Source organism: Rhinichthys klamathensis, unplaced genomic scaffold, assembly GCF_029890125.1.
Source record: "Rhinichthys klamathensis goyatoka isolate OS25496 unplaced genomic scaffold, OSU_Roscu_1.1 h1tg000281l_1, whole genome shotgun sequence".
NCBI lineage: Eukaryota > Metazoa > Chordata > Actinopteri > Cypriniformes > Leuciscidae > Rhinichthys > Rhinichthys klamathensis.
Genome location: NW_026606800.1, coordinates 6,186,167 through 6,205,680, shown reverse-complemented (window position 1 = coordinate 6,205,680; position 19,514 = coordinate 6,186,167). Strand labels below are relative to the sequence as shown.

The 19,514-nt window shown below is 39.2% G+C and overlaps 1 protein-coding gene across 4 annotated transcripts in view; it reads left to right on the top strand.

Annotated features, from left to right (window-relative positions):
* The window catches only part of ncoa1 (nuclear receptor coactivator 1), a 57,736-nt gene that overhangs the window by 11,592 nt on the left and 26,630 nt on the right, over positions 1-19,514 (top strand). For all 4 annotated transcript variants that reach the window (XM_056269221.1, XM_056269222.1, XM_056269219.1 and 1 more), the window contains 2 exons: positions 9,771-9,876; positions 17,690-17,856. In XM_056269221.1, coding sequence (XP_056125196.1) covers positions 9,779-9,876; positions 17,690-17,856 — 265 coding nt within the window. In that variant the 5' untranslated portion in view covers positions 9,771-9,778. The remainder of the gene's footprint in view (positions 1-9,770; positions 9,877-17,689; positions 17,857-19,514) is intronic.

The window sequence follows — 19,514 nt, the reverse complement described above, 5'->3', positions numbered from 1 at the left end:
TCACATGCATGATCATGTTTAATATTCTCCAGAGCAATGAAATGAAAGCTCGAGTGCCTCAAAATATGGGGTAGTAAACTCAAAGGTGCCTTTACAGGGTTCCCACTCGTCCTGGAAAACCTGGATAATTGATGACAAACTTTCCAGTCATGGAAAACATATGGAAAATTAGAGACAGTTTCAAATGTCCTGGAAAATCTTCTTGTTGTCCTGGCTGGAAAATTATTTTTTAAAAAGTTATTCGTTTTTTATTTAGGTGAGAACAGAGTTTTTCACTGGCCAAAAACAATTAGGCTTCCGTTAGTTGCAGAAAGTACAATGTTCTAATAATTAATAATTTTGATGTGATTATAAGGTCAATAAGATATTAATTGTGCACTGTATCCAGGAGTTTTCACAACAGTGCTGAATTCTGTGAGCTAGACAGCTGTAGTGATTAAAAAAGGAACGCTCTTTGTTTGCTATCTGCATATAACCCATTCGCAGTTTGAAAAAAGTTTTATTTTTATTTTTCATGCTGCTATGTATATACACACTGCAAAGTTTTGGGAATGACTAACTTATTTAAATGTGGGATTGAATCCAAAATTAAATTGATTGACATGGTGATAACCAGCTTTGGATGGGACAAAAAATTCTGATGTCAAAATAGATGTATGCATTAAGTGTAAATGCTCGTCCACACGAAGACGCGTTTAGCTGTATACGTAAAAACTTGGAATCTTATCAGCGTTTCGATACAAACAGATCCGGAGTTTTGGGATCCTAAAACGCCGGATAAAAACTAAAAAGTACATTGGACACAGGACCTATACTAAATAATAAAAATGTTGTACTACTTTAATTTAGAGTGTGTGCTGCAGACTATTGAAAATATTGAGCTGAAGCTTGACTTTACAAAATTTAATCGCAAATCAAATCGCAATCGCAATATCTGTCCGAAAAATCGCAATTAGATATTTTCCCCAAATCGCACAGCCCTAGCTTTCATAGTCATAATGTATGATTAAGAGCTCATATTAAAAAGTGATTTTACAGTTAAGTCATGGCAATAAACTGTACGCCTTTTAAAGATTTAGAGAGCAATATATTAGGGCGTGATCCTTGTCTTTTTTTCCCGTCATTGTAAAATTGAAAAAGACCTGGAAAATGGTCGCTGAAAAAGAGTGGGAACCCTGCTTTACTTCCTCCAAACCTTCTTAAAGAATTCTCAAATGTGTGAATTAGGGATTGTTTTATTATTTGCAGTGGATCCTTCAGCAGTGATTAACATTTTGAAATGAGAAATATGCTAAAGCTTGTGATGCAAGAAAATCAGTGTCTCTTTCTACTAAAAAGGCCATTTTCAGGTTCAAGTGTTTAAAGGAGCTGTATGTAAGATTGTGGCCAAAACTAGTACTGCAATCACTGTTAAATTACTGTAGAGTGGTGTATCCCCTCCCCCTCCTCCCTGACTCGAGGTTGCCAGATCGGCTGCAGGATCCAGCAGGAACGTGACGAGCTGCAGCTGTGGTAACTAGAGCAGAGCTGGCAACCCGGATGCCGCAACACTACTGACTTCGTGATTGGTAGATAGGTGGAGGGTGGAGCATCAGACCAAAACACAACATGACAACATCAACATCAGTTGAGGGCTGCAACTGCACTTTTTAAATGACAATATCCTGGCCAGACTACTGTTGTCAGTGATATAAGTATTTGAAATGTACATGATTTCTTAATGTCTAGTGACATTTCAGGGCCATTTTATGATTAATTGAAATACATTTCTTGCATACAGCTCCTTTAAATGTCTGGGATTTTTTATATTTAATTTTTTAATTTATTTTTATTTAAATGGGCCTGTTTAAGGCAAATTTGCTGGAAATGGAGCTGCCAGGGATTAGGGGCCGCTGGAGGTTTTCAACAGACCCACAATAGCAGCCTGTTCAGGCCTTGCAGATCAAAGCGCACTATGCCTGAGGAACCAGCGCTGGTCTGGGTGGTGGCCTCCCCGAGTGGAGAAACAGAACACAAGATATGGCGAATGATCCTCTTCAAACTGAAGGGATTAACAAAGTTCCAGATTACTGAGAGAGCAGGAATTACTTTGGAGTTCAGTCTTAGTTTGCTGTCCAAGGTTAGCATTAAATCATGCCAAATATTGGGTGGTGTTACCTAGTAGTGGGTAAACATCTGAACTTATAACCAAAAGGGTTATAGGTTCGTTGAGCTATTGAGATACTTTAGCTAAGCCCTAAAGCTCAAGATGCTCCAGGGAAAATCTGGTGCCATCATGTGAAAATTTAAATCTATCCATCAGCTTCTTTAGCTTGCATTTCTTTTAAAGTGGGTCATTTATTTGAACATCACGAGTTGACATCTGGTGTTTTATCTGGTGTGCTGTCACAAGTGTGGTCTTGTCATTTAAGTGCTGTTAACCTGGGTTCAGATCGGGCTCAGCCAGGCATTTTCATTCTCTGTATTGCAGTGGTGATCTTGCATTTCATCATCATTGAAGTCTTATTAGCTGGAATAACATGCTTTTTATCCTTACTTTGTTGTATACCCGATATTAGTAGCAACAGGTACTGTAGTTTTTTGTTATTAAGGTTTGTTTGTAGACAAGTAAACGATGTGTTGGTTCTTCTGAATACCCTTAGTGGTATGTTGTGCAATGGTATGTATGCTTGTATGCAATGCATCACTATCACAAAATGCTGCATATCCTTTGATATTCCTTTAAATGTGAAGCTTGAATGTGTCCTGTTTCTATGGTTACATTCTGCAACGGACACCTGACTCTTTTAGGGAACATTGTGCATTTGCCTGTGGTGGATGAAGTACTTAAAAGCCAAAGTTGAGTCAAAGTACATACATCTTACCAGAAAATGACTTTGGTAAAAAAAAAAAAAAAAAAAAATATATATATATATATATATATATATATATATATATATATATATATATAAATATATAAATATATATTGAATGCACTCATTAAAAGTAAAAGTACAAGTAAATGCTGTTACTATTACTAATAGGTAGAGACGCACTGGTCGACTGGCCTAAATCGAAACCGGGCGGTTTTTACTCAAAACACACAATCAGCAACCGTTTTTTCATGTTATTCTGGCCGATCTTTATACCGGACTTGCACACAAACTGCATTGTAATCATTTCCCAAATTGACGTTTGTGTTGAAATATTATGAAGTCTGTAAACAGGATGTTAACACAGGCCAGAAACGGGACACGCTGAAGACGGATGCAAAGAGGAGAGGCAGCAGAGAAAATACTGTACCAAGCACAGCAAGCTCACTGTTCAAGATGCTTGAAATATAGGTGGAAAAATGTAAATATTGAATTGGGGGTGGGGGTGGGGGTTTATATGAATGTACACTCACCGGCCACTTTATTAGGTACACCTTTTCAACTGCTCGTTAACACTTAATTTCTAAGCAGCCAATCACATGGCGGCAACTCAGTGCATTTAGGCATGTAGACATGGTCAAGACAATCTCCTGCAGTTCAAACCGAGCATCAGTATGGGGAAGAAAGGTGATTTGAGTGACTTTGAACGTGGCATGATTGTTGGTGCCAGAAGGGCTGGTCTGAGTATTTCAGAAACTGCTAATCTACTGGGATTTTCACGCACAACCATCTCTAGGGTTTACAGAGAATGGTCCGAAAAAGAAAAAACATCCAGTGAGCGGCAGTTCTGTGGGCGGAAATGCCTTGTTGATGCCAGAGGTCAGAGGAGAATGGCCAGACTGGTTCGAGCTGATAGAAGGGCAACAGTGACTGAAATAACCACTCGTTACAACCGAGGTATGCAGCAAAGCATTTGTGAAGCCACAACACGCACAACCTTGAGGCGGATGGGCTACAACAGCAGAAGACTCCACCGGGTACCACTCATCTCCACTACAAATAGGAAAAAGAGGCTACAATTTGCAAGAGCTCACCAAAATTGAACAGTTGAAGACTGGAAAAATGTTGTCTGGTCTGATGAGTCTCGATTTCTGTTGAGACATTCAGATGTTAGAGTCAGAATTTGGCGTAAACAGAATGAGAACATGGAACCATCATGCCTTGTTACCACTGTGCAGGCTGGTGGTGGTGGTGTAATGGTGTGGGGGATGTTTTCCTGGCACACTTTAGGCCCCTTAGTGCCAATTGGGCATCGTTTAAATGCCACGGCCTACCTGAGCATTGTTTCTGACCATGTCCATCCCTTTATGGCCACCATGTACCCATCCTCTGATGGCTACTTCCACCATGTCACAAAGCTCTAATCATTTCAAATTGGTTTCTTGAACATGACAATGAGTTCACTGTACTAAAATGGCCTCCACAGTCACCAGATCTCAACCCAATAGAGCATCTTTGGGATGTGGTGGAACGGGAGATTCGCATCATGGATGTGCAGCCGACAAATCTGCGGCAACTGTGTGATGCCATCATGTCAATATGGACCAAACTCCCTGAGGAATGCTTCCAGCACCTTGTTGAATCTATGCCACGAAGAATTGAGGCAGTTCTGAAGGCAAAAGGGGGTCCAACCCGTTACTAGCATGGGGTACCTAATAAAGTGGCCGGTGAGTGTATATCCGAAGGGAAACTGACTGTCTTCAGAAAAGTGCTGATGGCATTTTCTTTTTTCTCCATATAAAGGATTGTTTATAAGCTAGCTGTTTCTTAAGCACCACCTACTGTAGAGAGTGATTCTTCATTCAGACAGTCTGCTGTTTTTGTTTTGTGCAGGTGTCTTATGTGGCATACTTTACTGTTTACAATATACAGTTTGAGCAGCAAAAAAAAAAAACAGCATTAAGTTTGTGTTCAGTTTTAGCTTCATTTGAAAATGTAATGAGAAATGGCAAAATGTGAATTTTTTTTTTTTTCTTTAAGTAAACAGTAAAAAAAAGTATAATCAGAATAATCGTTTCATACTGTTTAATGTGAATTTGGGAAGACTCCATGATTGTTCATTTAGTCAAAATTACAATTCTGCTAAGTGCTGTGTGGTAAACATGCGAACAAGCACACAAATGATTCGGAAACGGTACTTTGTCTTCCAAAATATCTTGCATCTCTGCATAATGCAGTCTAGCACTTCTTGGGCTGCGATGCTGAATAGCCTTTCGCAGGCCTCTTGGAGGTAAAGTAGTCCATGTGATCCTTCCCAAATAAGTTAGTACAACATCATCACTTTCCTCCTGACTGCTTTCCTCACTATAACACTATTTGTTCACTGTAGAAATTAAATATAGGTTCACAGATAACAGCGCGCGAGTCCATATTTTCGCATCTTCTTTCGTGTTTGAAATCATTTGAATGTGTAAATTGGCAAGACAAAACACATCTAAATGATAAACTTTCACTCTGGTTAAACTTAGCAGTTAATCCGCATGCGTACCGAACCGTGGGGCCTGGCCCGTATGGATCACGGATCAACTGTGATCCGTTGCACCCCTATTAACAACTAATAATTAATGAACACACTTATCATCATGATTGTATCTTACCAGAGATCGACAAAAATCCTAATCCAGTAAGTAAACATGTCCCTGTCCCCAAAAATGTTGGTACTCAATAGCATTCCCCTCCATGTTGTCTTATACCCATTCAGATTGTGGCATCATCCTTTGTCCAAGTTGTTTTCAATTTTGGAAGAATCGCGGCTGCGATTAACTTAAGTTCGCTTAACAAAAAGATTCTTTATTCCCACCTGTAAAGCATCCATCAGAGGCTTGCAGTACTTCAATGGCAACTTGACCTGGTGGTCACGTTTGACGGTCAGTTGGAAGTAGCCACCTAGTAGCCTCTGGGCATTTGCTTCTGCTTGCAAGATGTTGGTTGCCTGGGCGACTGGGCTCATGGCAGCAGCATACTCTGTGAGGAATGCAAGCTCATCTGGATTAAACCTGTAAAACAACAACACTGTTAACACTAGAAATATTCATCTTATTCAACATAAAATTGCTGGATGAGTAATTAACTAAAATTGACCAATGATAAGTTGGGAATGCACTTAGTGTCTAAGGGGCTGTTTACACCTGGCCACTTCATGCGTTTTCTCAGATCGGATAGCTATCTGATTTATCAAAACGATTCCATTTACACCTGGTCACATAAATGTGTTTCTGCAAAACGGATATAAATCCGCTTAATTCAGATTTAATGGAGTGCACGTCACCGAAAGCAACAGATATCATGAGCTGCATTTTATTGATCATCAGCTAATTTCAAAATCAAAGACGGCAATAAGAGACAGCGGCAACAGCCCTGGTAAGATCATTTTGTTTCTTTACTTTTAATGAAGATGATTGTGTGTTACGCGTCTGCGACTTACTTTCACTTTGTTTTGCGATAGTTTGTGGCGCGTTGGCTTGATGAATAGATGCTCATCTGCGGTAATGCGTGTTGCAGTAGCGTCGTCATATCTGACTATAACATGACATATAGCCTATATAACACGCTCTCACACGTTTATTTTTTAGCATTTTTGGGAGGAGTAAAATTTACATATGTGGTTTCAACAACCAGATGCATTGACACTTGTCCAGTTTCGTCTGGAATGCGGCCCAGACCTCCTCCTGAAGTGGTTTGAGCGATCAGATTCAAATCCGTCTTGAATGCGTTTTGGAGGGCATTTACACCTGGTCTTTTCACGATCGGATAGCTATCCGATCACAGACAACGCATGAAGTGGCCAGGTGTAAACAGCCCCTTTGAAAGGGTTGGAAAACTCTTTGACAGCAGTCTTTCCACTGCCTTGAACAAGGAGTTCCATCTAGTAGCATTCAGTGCAGCAGCTGGAAGAAGCAAGCATCTTCAGGGAAGCATCTTTTTTAAAGCAACACCAAGGAACTTTTCCTCAGCGGTCGCCCTACAGGTTGAAGCGGAATTGTCCCTTACCGCCGTCGTAAATAATTTAGCCTACCGCAGCCTACGGTCACACACGCACGCTCGCTGTTTATCCAGCATCGGCTTTGGAATCAACAATGGCAGACATCCCAACCTGCAAGAAGTCATTTCAGGGAGGTATATCTTGGTGACTGGATTGGGGGGGGGGGGGTGGCGGGTTGACTAGCTTCCGTGAGGCACACTCGCAAGGTCTTTCGCTCTCTCCCTCTCTGCCGTGCTCGCGCTATGTATGTTATGCGCGCAGTATGTTCTGTCTCGCATGCGCGCTCTAGATTCCGGCAGATTTGAACTAATTTGCGGGCATCAGGGAGACGCTATAGACTTGGGATGTCTGCAATGGCCATAGACAATTTGAGGAAGTGGTGGGGCAAGTGACGTATGCCGTAAAGCAGTCGAGTTTTGTAGTTCTTTTTGTGCTCGGGTTACTACCCGAAACCCGAAGTTACATAGTGCGAGTAAAAGCGATACAGACCACGTCAGGCTATGGCAGATGTGTCATTTAACCTATTATAAGTCGATGTACCATCACAAGGGTCTTGGAAATATATTATGAAGGTTGAAAAGTTCCATAGTGTTGCTTTAAGGGGAAAATCACATTGAATGTGTTTTTGTTCTTAAAAACACACGGCGCATAGTTACTAGTAAAGAGCTGCAGCGCTGATAAATGGAAAAGAAGGTGAGCATGAGATGCGGGTTAACGGTCAGACGTCCATCTAGCACGTTTACATAGAAAAATGTTTTAAAGCTGCAGAGCTGACAGATTGATCTGACAGAGCTTTGTAATTGATAATAATAATAATTTGTTGCATTTATATAGTGCTTTTCTCTGGTACTCAAAGCGCTTTACATATGGAAGTGGGGAATCTCCTCAACCACCACTAATATGCAGCATCCACGGCAGCCATAGTGTGCCAGAACTCCCCCCACACACCAGCTTATTGGTGGTGAGGAGACAGAGTGATGAAGCTAATCAGATATATATATATATATATATATATATATCAGTAAATATGGGGATGATTAGGAGGCCATGATGATGGACAGTTGCCAATGGGCAAATTTGGCCAGGATGCTAGTGTTAACACCCCTACTCTTTTTCGAAGGACATCCTGGGATATTTTATCACCACAGAGAGTCAGTTTAACGTCTCATCCGAAGGCCGGTACTTTTTGGCAGTATAGTATTCCCAGTATAGTAATCTTGTGCTTTGTTCACACATAGCATCGTAATGGTAATTTACTGATAATGTTACTAATTATACCAAAAAAATTGCCAGCTGATTTATTGGTATTTTTATCCTGTTATTTACCAGTAAACACTATGTGTAAAAGGGACTATTGTCTTCAGAAAGCTTGATTTTCATTATAATTTAATGCTTTTCTATGTTGTAATTCTTTTTGTCCGAACCAACTTTCAAAAACGAGGAAAAACACAAGCCAACAATATTAGCAGTAGAGTCTCGAGTCATTTTATGCCTTACACACAAAACAAATTATCATACTCAAAAATCCTATTATTTGTATTATATAGACAAAATATATGATCTTTCCATCATCTGTTTTGTTTCTAATAAAGGTCCTAAGATTTAAGGTATAATGTAAATCCAGCTTGTTACTTTATAATCCATTACAATGTATAAAACGTCCTGCCAACACAAGTAGTTATTTTCACTACAATCGCTAGTGGACGCAAGATGGAAATCCAAAGGAGCCATGCAGATACATACACCACAGTATAATAATGTGACTATCCTTTTTGTGGATGTGATGTCTTATAAAATTTGATGTTGTTGTTCTGGTGTCTTTATTTTCCCACATTCCTTGCATCTAGTCGATTTGACATGTTAATAAACCCAAATGAAAGAACATAGGTCTATGGCACGGTTTTTTCCCGTCATGTTTCATGGGACTTTCATTATGACATTTCGAAGTTTACACAGAATATACGGACATGCGTAACAAAATTCTATGATAAGGGTCCGAACTACCGTGACAAGTAGGGAAATATATGTGACGCAGATATTATAAAACCATTAAAAAAAACACATTCTTTTTTTATTATATCCGTGTCTGAGTCTCTAACTCGACTGCCCATCTCTGAGTACCACTATACCAAACAGTAGAGTAACCAGAGTAGTACAGAAGTTAAAGCAGAAATGTAACCGCAGAAAACGTCCATGAGATGATGGGAGACAAGCCCAAAACCCAGTTGAAAGTGTCTTCATTGGCAGAATGGCCATCTTTGGCTGTGGATTCTTCCCAGTGTCACATAATAGTGGTTATATGCACGCAGTATCCTCACAAATGGGATTTTCAGCGGTTCCTTCTAACAGCAAGAGTTAGATCGTAGTGCTGGGTGGACAGTGCCACAGATCAAACAAGGCTTTCAGTTAGCAAGCCCTTTCACAGCAGATTTACGATTCCTCTGCAAAGAGCTATTGATTATGTGTACTGCTAGCAGGAATGAGCTGTCACTTCAGACTGTGCCTGATATGGAGTCATCTGACTGTTACGCTCAATCCGGTCGAGATATGTTGCCAATCATAGCGTTTACAGTAAAAAGGGACCTATTACAGTCAGAACTGGTCAGACTTGTATTTTTGCTGGTTTTCATTGTATTTTTGCTGGTAAGTGATGCCTGGCATCCTTTTGCCACTATTATTTTGTAGTTCTAGAGGATATCAAAAAATCAGGTGAATACAACAACATGTGGGTATCAGATAAAAACTACCATTACTAACTTTTTCTGTTGTTTACTCCACTGGATGACTTAACTTTATTGTCCTGCTTTGTGTTTATTTAGTAGAATGGTTCCTTCAAGCTTGACTGTCGGCTGACCTGTGACTACCCTGTTTTGCAGGTGTGCATATGCTCAAAATGAGTGCTGCAGGAGAAAATGCCCTTGACCCCAACACCCCAGAGTCATGGAAGAGGAAGGGCTCTCCATGTGATACCTCTGGTCCCAGGTGAAGTATGAGATCATATTTTAGTCTTTCTTTCAGTTCACATTACTAGTGAGTATTTTATAAGTTTTCTTTGTTTGTTTACAAAATCCAAAAACCATAAATACGATATTTAGAAATATCTAATATCTAATAATATTTATTCATTTATTTAATTAGTCAAATATACCGTATATATATATATATATATATATATATATATATTTTTTTTTTTCTAAGTTTTATTGGCTTTTACCAGTGTTATAAAGGGCAGTGGGATGGGGAATGCGATCAGGACATAGCCCAGACTGGATTCAAACCCCAGTCCCTGTAAACACAACAGTTCTGTCATGAGCGATGCATGATATAGGTCCAACAGTTGTTTTTAGGTGTAACATGGCTGGCCAGCGTGTTTTTTTTTTTTTTTTTTTTTTTTTTTTTAAAGGTTTCCTTGTGTCAGGTTTGGTTAGAGGAAAACAGGTCTTTCTGGCTGAGTGATACTCTTCCATAGGGCCTTGGTGGGGCTGATTTAACTGCCTGTTTCTACAGCAACCCCACACAGCGGCCTGACCTGTGTATGCAGCGCGCCTGCGCACAACCTTGGGAAGCCGCTGACCTACTTTCTTTGCTGTCTTCTCCCACACACACATGGTATCATGCGCTAACACTTGCAAGTCATTCGTACGTACGTTCACTCAGAAGCAGCACAACCTCAACAGATAAGCACTTTCCTCCATCCTTTCATACTCCAATGCCAGCCATTGGTCATGTTGGAGCAAGGGAGAGCTGATTGTTAGTCAAGGCAGAGCTAGATTGTTAGCTGATTGTTACTTCGGTCATTTCTGACCGGAATTTTTTTAATACATTTTTTTATATAAATCGTAGCTTCATCGAAATGGTACGAAACTTGGTGACTTTTATGGTACTTGGTATATGAACACACAAAAAAATTGGGGACATGATTTGAATAGTCTAAGTGGTCATAAAAAAAATAGTCACACTCAGGACCTTCGGGTCAAAAATGACAGCCATAGGAAATGATTGGGAAATTGGCAAAAATATGAAAATACAGAGTTTTTTTGTGCGTACAATCTACAAATCAGCCACGATGCAGGAAAAAAAAAGCACACAACAGTGAAGGGGTGAATCTCTAAAACATCAAGAGTGCAAAACAGACAAACACACTCTCACACACACATACTTATACACACAAAAACACACGCACACACAAATGAACGTGTCATTGCAAAAGCTAATTTTGGAAAATGTGTGAAATAAAAGCAATTATTCATCAATGTAAGGAATAAAAAGCGCACAGCAATGAAAGCATGAGACTGTAAGCCATCAAAGAAATTTCTGAACAAATAGGCTGTTCCCAGAGTGCTGTATCAAGGCACCTCAGTGGGAAGTCTGTGGGAAGGAAAAAGTGTGGCAAAAAAACGCTGCACAACGAGAAGAGGTGACCGGACCCTGAGGAAGATTGTGGAGAAGGACCGATTCCAGAGCTTGGGGGACCTGCGGAAGCAGTGGACTGAGTCTGGAGTAGAAACATCCAGAGCCACCGTGCACAGGCGTGTGCAGGAAATGGGCTACAGGTGCCGCATTCCCCAGGTCAAGCCACTTTTGAACCAGAAACAGCGGCAGAAGCACCTGACCTGGGCTACAGAGAAGCAGCACTGGACTGTTGCTCAGTTTTGCATGTCATTCGGAAATCAAGGTGCCAGAGTCTGGAGGAAGATTGGGGAGAAGGAAATCCCAAAATGCCTGAAGTCCAGTGTCAAGTACCCACAGTCAGTGATGGTCTGGGGTGCCATGTCAGCTGCTGGTGTTGGTGCACTGTGTTTTATCAAGGGCAGGGTCAATGCAGCTAGCTATCAGGAGATTTTTGGAGCACTTCATGCTTCCATCTGCTGAAAAGCTTTATGGAGATGAAGATTTCATTTTTCAGCACGACCTGGCACCTGCTCACAGTGCCAAAACCACTGGTAAATGGTTTACTGACCATGGTATTACTGTGCTCAATTGGCCTGCCAACTCTCCTGACCTGAACCCCATAGAGAATCTGTGGGATAGTGTGAAGAGAAAGTTGAGAGACGCAAGACCCAACACTCTGGATGAGCTTAAGGCCGCTATCGAAGCATCCTGGGCCTCCATAACACTTCAGCAGTGCCACAGGCTGATTGCCTCCATGCCACGCCGCATTGAAGCAGTCATTTCTGCAAAAGGATTCCTGACCAAGTATTGACTATTGAGTGCATAACTGAACATAATTATTTGGAGGTTGACTTTTTTTTTTGTATTAAAAACACTTCTTTTATTGGTCGGATGAAATATGCTAATTTTTTGAGACAGGGATTTTGGGTTTTCATGAGCTGTATGCCAAAATCATCAGTATTAAAAGAATAAAAGACCTGAAATATTTCAGTTGGTGTGCAATGAATCTAAAATATATGTAAGTTTAATTTTTATCATTACATTATGGAAAATAATTAACTTTATCACAAAATGCTAATTTTTTGAGAAGGACCTGTATATTAAAATCCACAACCTGAAAAAAATAGGCAAATATGTTCAAAACAACTAGAATTCACAAGCCTTTCTACAGAGAGATGTAAATCCATCTAGTTGTTACAATATGATATTGCATGATAATTATGCTCACTACTTCCACCAGATGGCACCAATCTGATTTAAAAAAAAAAAATCTATAGGCCTAGTCTCTAATTTAACCTGAAATACAGCATTAATTAAAAAAATAAAATAAAAAAATAAAAATATATATACATTTTCTATTATATTCAATGGGGAAAATGGATCATAATTATTGCATAAATATGAATTATTCTCATAAAATTCTCAAGAAACTTGACAAAAATAGTCTTTGAGAATCTCTTATTATATATTAAAATCCACAACCTGAAAAAAATAGGCAAATATGTTCAAAACAACTAGAATTCACAAGCCTTTCTACAGAGAGCTGTAAATCCATCTAGTGGTTTCAATATGATATTGCATGATAATTATGCTCACTTCTTCCAACAGATGGCACCAATCTGCTTTCAACAATTTTTTTCTATAGGCCTAGTCTCTACTTTAATCTGAAATACAGCATTAATTAAAAAAATTATAAAAATTATATATATATATATACATTTTCTATTATATTCAGTGGGAAAAAATTGATCATAATTATTGCATAAATATTAATTATTATCATAGAATTCTCTCAAAACACCAAAGAAAAAATATTATTGAACAAAAATACATTTCATTGATTTTACTGAAAGAAAAAAAAATTGATTTCAGGGGTCCGGTCACTTATGACCGTGAAGGTCCTATGTGTGACTGGAAAACGAAGTACCCCAGAGGGTTAAGAGTTGTGTATTGAAATGAGCATTAATTAATTCCTAATTTCTACTAAGCAGATGATCCATGTTATTTTGATTTGTTATGAACCAGGCAGATGTATGTTTGTTTGTTTATTCTTAATTATTTATTCCCCTAGATGACTGAGCCTTGATGAATTAATAAATGAATTATATAGAGATGTACCGATCGACCGGCCAGAGACCGGAATCGGACGATTTTCCGCATGACCGGTAACCTGCCGGTCAGTCTCACATCTTTCCGATTCCGAGCCGATCCGTTTTGTTGCCAGCGGCACAGGCAATGACTTCAGCTGCGCGTTCTCACTCTTTTCTCTCTGACCGCGAAGTGACACACACCCACTTCCTGTCACCCACTCGTCTCATTCGCTCCGGTTAAATAATTTGACTAATTCACGCAGGTCAGTGGTGCGAAAACCTAAACCGCACGCACCAGCGCTCAAGCCGCCTCTCAGTCTCAAGCAGTGTGAGTCGCAAGTACCAAAATGAGTGCCTTACTGCGCTTAAAGCTCCAGTCCGTAACTTTTTGGGGTTAAAAATGATCCAAAATAATTTTTTTAGCAAGTACATAACCAGCCAGTGTTCAAAACTATCTGCTTGCCTTAGCTCGATTCAAAGCGGTAAGCTTGTAATAATGTTTTTAATTCCAGTGCTACTGGTGGATTTCCGCGGGAGATTCGAGCATGTCTTTGCATCATTACGTCACATCTGTACACATAAAGAAGGAGTCTCGGCTACATCCTCACACGCAATATAGGCTATATTGCGTGTGAGGATGTTGGAGGTGGAGATTTATAGCATTTTCTCACAGCACTTGATATAATTAAACTTATTAATTTGATGGCTGATCCAGAATTAATTTGTGAATATTTTAAATGTTTAATAAAGGGGCAAAAAGTCATAAACAAAAATCTGAAAATACGTCAATATTTATTTTTTTGCGCAGCACTTGGTGTGACTACAGTTCAAATTAAAATTTTGGTGTTTTAAAAATACAACCGTTCATTTTTCGTTTTACGGGTTGAAGGAATACTCCTTCAAGGTCCGAAGGTCACAAAGTTGTTGCAAACCTGTATGAGTTTCTTTCTTCTGCTGAACACAAAGCAAGATATTTTGAAGAACGATTGGAACTTTGGCACCATTGACTTCCATAGTATTTTTTTTTTCTACTATGGAAGTCAATGGTGCCAAACAACTGTTTGGTTCCAATCGTTCTTCAAAATATCTTCCTTTGTGTTCAGCAGAAGAAAGAAACTCATACAGGTTTGCAACAACTTGAGGGTGAGTAAATGATGACAGAATTTTCATTTTTGGGTGGAGTATCCCTTTAAAAAAGGAAAAACGAATGGACGCAAAAGTGCACGGATCAATTGGGAATTTTAAAGCTTGTTAATGATTAACTTTAAATCTGTTGGTAGCTTTAAGTACTGAAGTACTGAATACTACCTGTATTAAAATTTTATTATTTTTTTAATTGTATTGTTTGAATAAAGGGTGGCAGTCTTTCATAATCAACTGTTGTTGTGGACTATATACTGGAGAAGTATTGTTTCTCCATTTGAGGGAGATGTTTTTAGGTTGCTAATTGAGCAAAGTGCTGCCATATATTTTATTAGTATTAGTTCAAGAAAAATGTTTAAAATATTGGATTGATATCGGTATCGGCAAATAGCCAAAGCTGCGGCATTGGTATCGGAAGTGAAAAAGTGGTATCGGGACATCCCTACTGTATATCCACGTGAAAAACTTAAAGCCTTGTTTATTCTTATATCTATAGTTCTTTGAAAGAAAATCGGAATCGGCAAAAATCGATATCGGCAGGTTGAACTTACAAAAAAATAGCAATTGCAATCAGTGCATCTCTAGAACTATATAAATATATAATATAAATAAATAAATGCTTGTTAATATATATATATATATATATATATATATATTACATATCACTTACATTGTAAAGTACAGTGCTTGTTTAGAAGTGAGTGCTAAAGCAGAGTTAAGGCCCCGATATAGTCACGCCTGTTCTTTTTCGTTCTTCGCTTTGTTTGAAATACGTGAGCAGCGGTATACTGTTAGGGAACATCCCGATGACGCCTACACTGCTGAGAGCGGCGTTTAAATTAATATGTAAATGTGTGCTGCGCTTTCCTCTCAATAACAAAATAAATACACTAACTAAAATGACAGCGGTGAGAAAAGAGCAGTTAAGGAAGCATCTGAACATAGCAATGTGGACATGTTTTCACGAGCTCTGCAATTTGGCACTCCAGTCAACTCAAGTCACATCACATTTATTTAGATAACACTCTATAATAGATTGTTTAAAAGCAAGCAGCTTTACAGTATTAAACATGAAAAAACAGTGTAAGTTTTTATTAAATTGAACAGAACTCTCCAGCATATTCATGTTTTCACTAGCAAATTTCTGACTTCGACAGACTGTACTAAAGAAATGAAGTGAAGATTTCCACATCAAAGAAGGCGGAGCCTCAGAGCACACCCACCTATTATGTAATCTCCACGGACCAATGGTAGTTCGAAGGTGTTTATCAGCCAGAGCGAGCTTTTTTGCAAAGTTCGCTTTGGCGAGCTGTTTCGAATTCCTGAAACGAACACAAAATGAACTTCGTTTTAGACTGATTTTTTTCCGAAAATGTCACCCAAGTTCGTTCTTTGAATCTGCTTAAAGCATATCGCGTCTTTTATGTATTTATTTATTTTTTATTTACATATACACTACCGCTCAAAAGTTTGGGGCCGGCAAGATTAAAAAAAAAGTATTGTATGCTTGCCAAGGCTGCATTTTATTTAATCAAAAATACAGTCAAAACGAATATTGTGAAATGGTTTTACAATTTAAAACAACTGCTTTATTTTAAAATGTAATTTATTCGTGTTGGTGAATTTTCAGCAGCCATTACTATAGTCTTCAGTGTCGCATGATCCTACAGAAATCCTTCTAATATGCTAATTTGGTGCTCAAGAAACATTTCTTATTATCATCGATGTTGAAAACAGTTGTGCTGTCCTATACTCTGTATGCATTAGCCAGTTGAGCAAGGATTGTTGAAGAATAAACAGTGGTCACTGAAACTCCATAATTCTGCGTCTTTAGAATTTTTGTGAAATTTATTTCAGTTGCTTTTAAAACAGTGCATGCAATTCTTGTTTTTGACTGGATGATAAATGGCCTCAGATCTGAAGCCTTTGCATTCCATTGATATCTAACATTACTTCACCATAGCCCCCTGACCATCTGTCTCTCTGTCCTATTCAGCCTCTCTCTCTTTCTGTTTCTCTTCTCAGCTTGATAACCCATGTGCAACATAAGCCTTTGAGGAATGCCTTCTAGTGCAAGGACTGTATACACCCCAACCCTTATTAGCTCTACAATGATACATCTGTGTAAAAGTGTGTGTTTTAGCCTCGCTCTGGTTCCAGGCCACCCACAGTTTGTCCTTGAGTGCACCTATAGTCTCCTCTCACCCAGCATTCTCCCTTTTAACTGCAGAATCCTCTGCTTCTATCAGGTGGCAGAACGCTGAGACCGCTAAAGACAGGGTTCAGGGGCTGTTTGTGATCATAGTGCTCTCTGAGCATCATGAATTATTCAGACCCCAAGTCCTTGCAGAATGCCCACTTAGTCTCTGTGCCAAACTTTACCACTTCAAGGCTTTGTCTTAAAAACGTCATAACATAGACCAGCAGCAGGTTGGCTTTTTCTTTTGTTTATTTTTTTCCCCTTTAAGTGCTGCTGGTTGTCATGTGCCAGCAAAGGAAGGGAGAGCAGTTAGACTCTTTAAAGCTGCAGTCCGTAACTTTTGGCGCTCTAGCGGTTAATAAACAGAACTACATGTGTCTTGCGGAAGTACATTATGTAGCCGGAGCTACTTCTCTTTGTTTATGTCTATGACGAGTCATGCAGGTACTAGCCCGTTATATATTTTATATATAAATAAATATTAATATAGAATATTTTATAGAAAATATTATTAAAATATTGAATATTTACATTTTAAATATAGTTAAATATGCCTAATTGACACTGTTGTTTAAAAATTTGGGGTTGGTAAGATTTCTTTTTTTTTTTATTAACATTGCTCACCAAGGCAGCATTTATATATATAAAAAAAGTGATATTGTGAAATATTATCATTTATTATATTTAAAAATAAATAATATTTTTTTGTAATAACGCAAGTAACTTTTAATCAATTTAATGCATCATTGCTGAATAAAAGTATTATTTATTTATTTTTAAATCCTACTGACCCCAAACTTAGTACTGTATTTTGTAATAGATCATATTTTATGTACATTTAATATTTTATTGTTTTCGTTTACATTGTAATAAGATACAGTGCTATAGACTTTAATCTTTCAAGTGAGTGCTAAAAAATGTACAATTCTTTTTCTTTTCTTTTTTTCATGTTTGTGTGTACGTATGGTAGTGTGGAGAAGCGACGGCGGGAGCTGGAATGCCGCTACATTGACGAACTGGCTGAGTTACTATCGGCCAACATGAGTGACATTGCCAGCTTGAACGTGAAGCCAGACAAATGCCACATCTTAAAGAGCACCGTGGACCAGATCCAGCAGATCAAACGGCGCGAGCAGGGTGAGTAGCCAGTGTCCGTGCTTTTCCTTTGGGGCTGTGTGTGGGCTGCGTACAAGTTTTTCCATTCACTTCACAGTACAGACAGGAAATTGACACTGGAGACGATTTGATAGTTCAGTTAACTGCAACAATTTTCGTCAGGGTTTTTCCTGCATTAAAAATATGTCCCGCCAAAGATTTATTTGATCATTTAATGTGCCGTTCTGCAGTACTGGTACCCGCTGATAGCTGTCTACTTTAAAACACTCCCCTTCAGCGTTGTGCTTTGTAGCTAATCACAGACATATCTGTTGCGAGCGGGAACACAATGGCCAATCAGATGTGTTTAAGTTAGTCAGAATCTGCAGTTTTTGTTCAGTGCGAGTTCTGCACGCTCGTAAATCCTTTCATTATAACCACCCAGACAGCAACATAGTGTCGACCCAGATCCGGCCCACTTTTGGTACACGTGGAATCCACACGTACCAGAAGTGGGTCGGATCTGGGGATGACACTATGTTGCTGTCTGGGGAACAAAGGATAAACACAATGTCAATAAGGCTATGCTCAGATTGCAGGGGAAATTTGGCCCAAATCCATTTACCCTATTTTCCGCACTATAAGGCGCACTTAAAAGCCTTTAATTTTCTCAAAAAACGACAGTGCGCCTTATCCGGAGCGCCTTATATATGGATGGTGAACACACGTTCACCAAGACGGGGAGACAGCGCCGGGCGACTTACGCCACTATCTGCCAATGGATCGTGGATGCCTGGGCTGATATATCAGTCTCAACTGTGATCCGAGCTTTCACGAAGGCAGGAATAATCTCTTTATTCAGCCGGCTCACATACCTGTATTTACTTCCTGTTTTCGGCCGAAGTCCACAGTAGTTGATTGTCGAGTTCGCGCGCGCGCGATCAAACCTCCTCCGTGTGTTCAACATCTGATCCGGATGAACTATCCATTTGAGCTGATATTCTCAGAACACCACACAGCACCGCCATCGGCTGACAGCTGACAGTCTGAGTCTCCACTGTTGCTTAGTTACCAATGATCGCGCACGCGCACTCGACAATCGCCTACTGTGGACTTCGGCCGAAAACAGGAAGTAAATACAGGTATGTGAGCTGGCTGAATAAACATCATTTTTATTCATGTCTTTCACATTTACTGCAGTCAGATTCACCGTGTTCACTCACATGGCTGTGCACTTGTAATGACACATTGTTAAGAGGCTAAAAGCAGGTTTAAAACTTGTCTTGTTTAAGTCAACAGGGTGCAAATTTTAAAAAGAGGATAACACGGTGTAGGCAACACCAGTTTTTGTCGTTGTTGTGTGTAGCCTACTGACAGCACTCCAAATTTACAAAAAATGAGCTCAATGTTAAAATTGACCAGAGTTTTCCGTTAACGTTTGAACAACGTTACCATGGGAGTGAACGGAGTTGTCAGAACGCTTAATAAAGTTTGACTTTATTTGACTGTTTTGTTGACATTTGTTGACATCTAGTGGATGCATAACGCAAACCCAGTCAAACGTTTGACTGCAGTATCTTATGCGCCTTATAATCCGGTGCGCCCTATATATGAAAAATGTTCTAAAATAGGTCATTCATTGAAGGTGCGCCTTATAATCAATCCGGTGCGGATTGATTATAAATCAATTTACCGCTCCC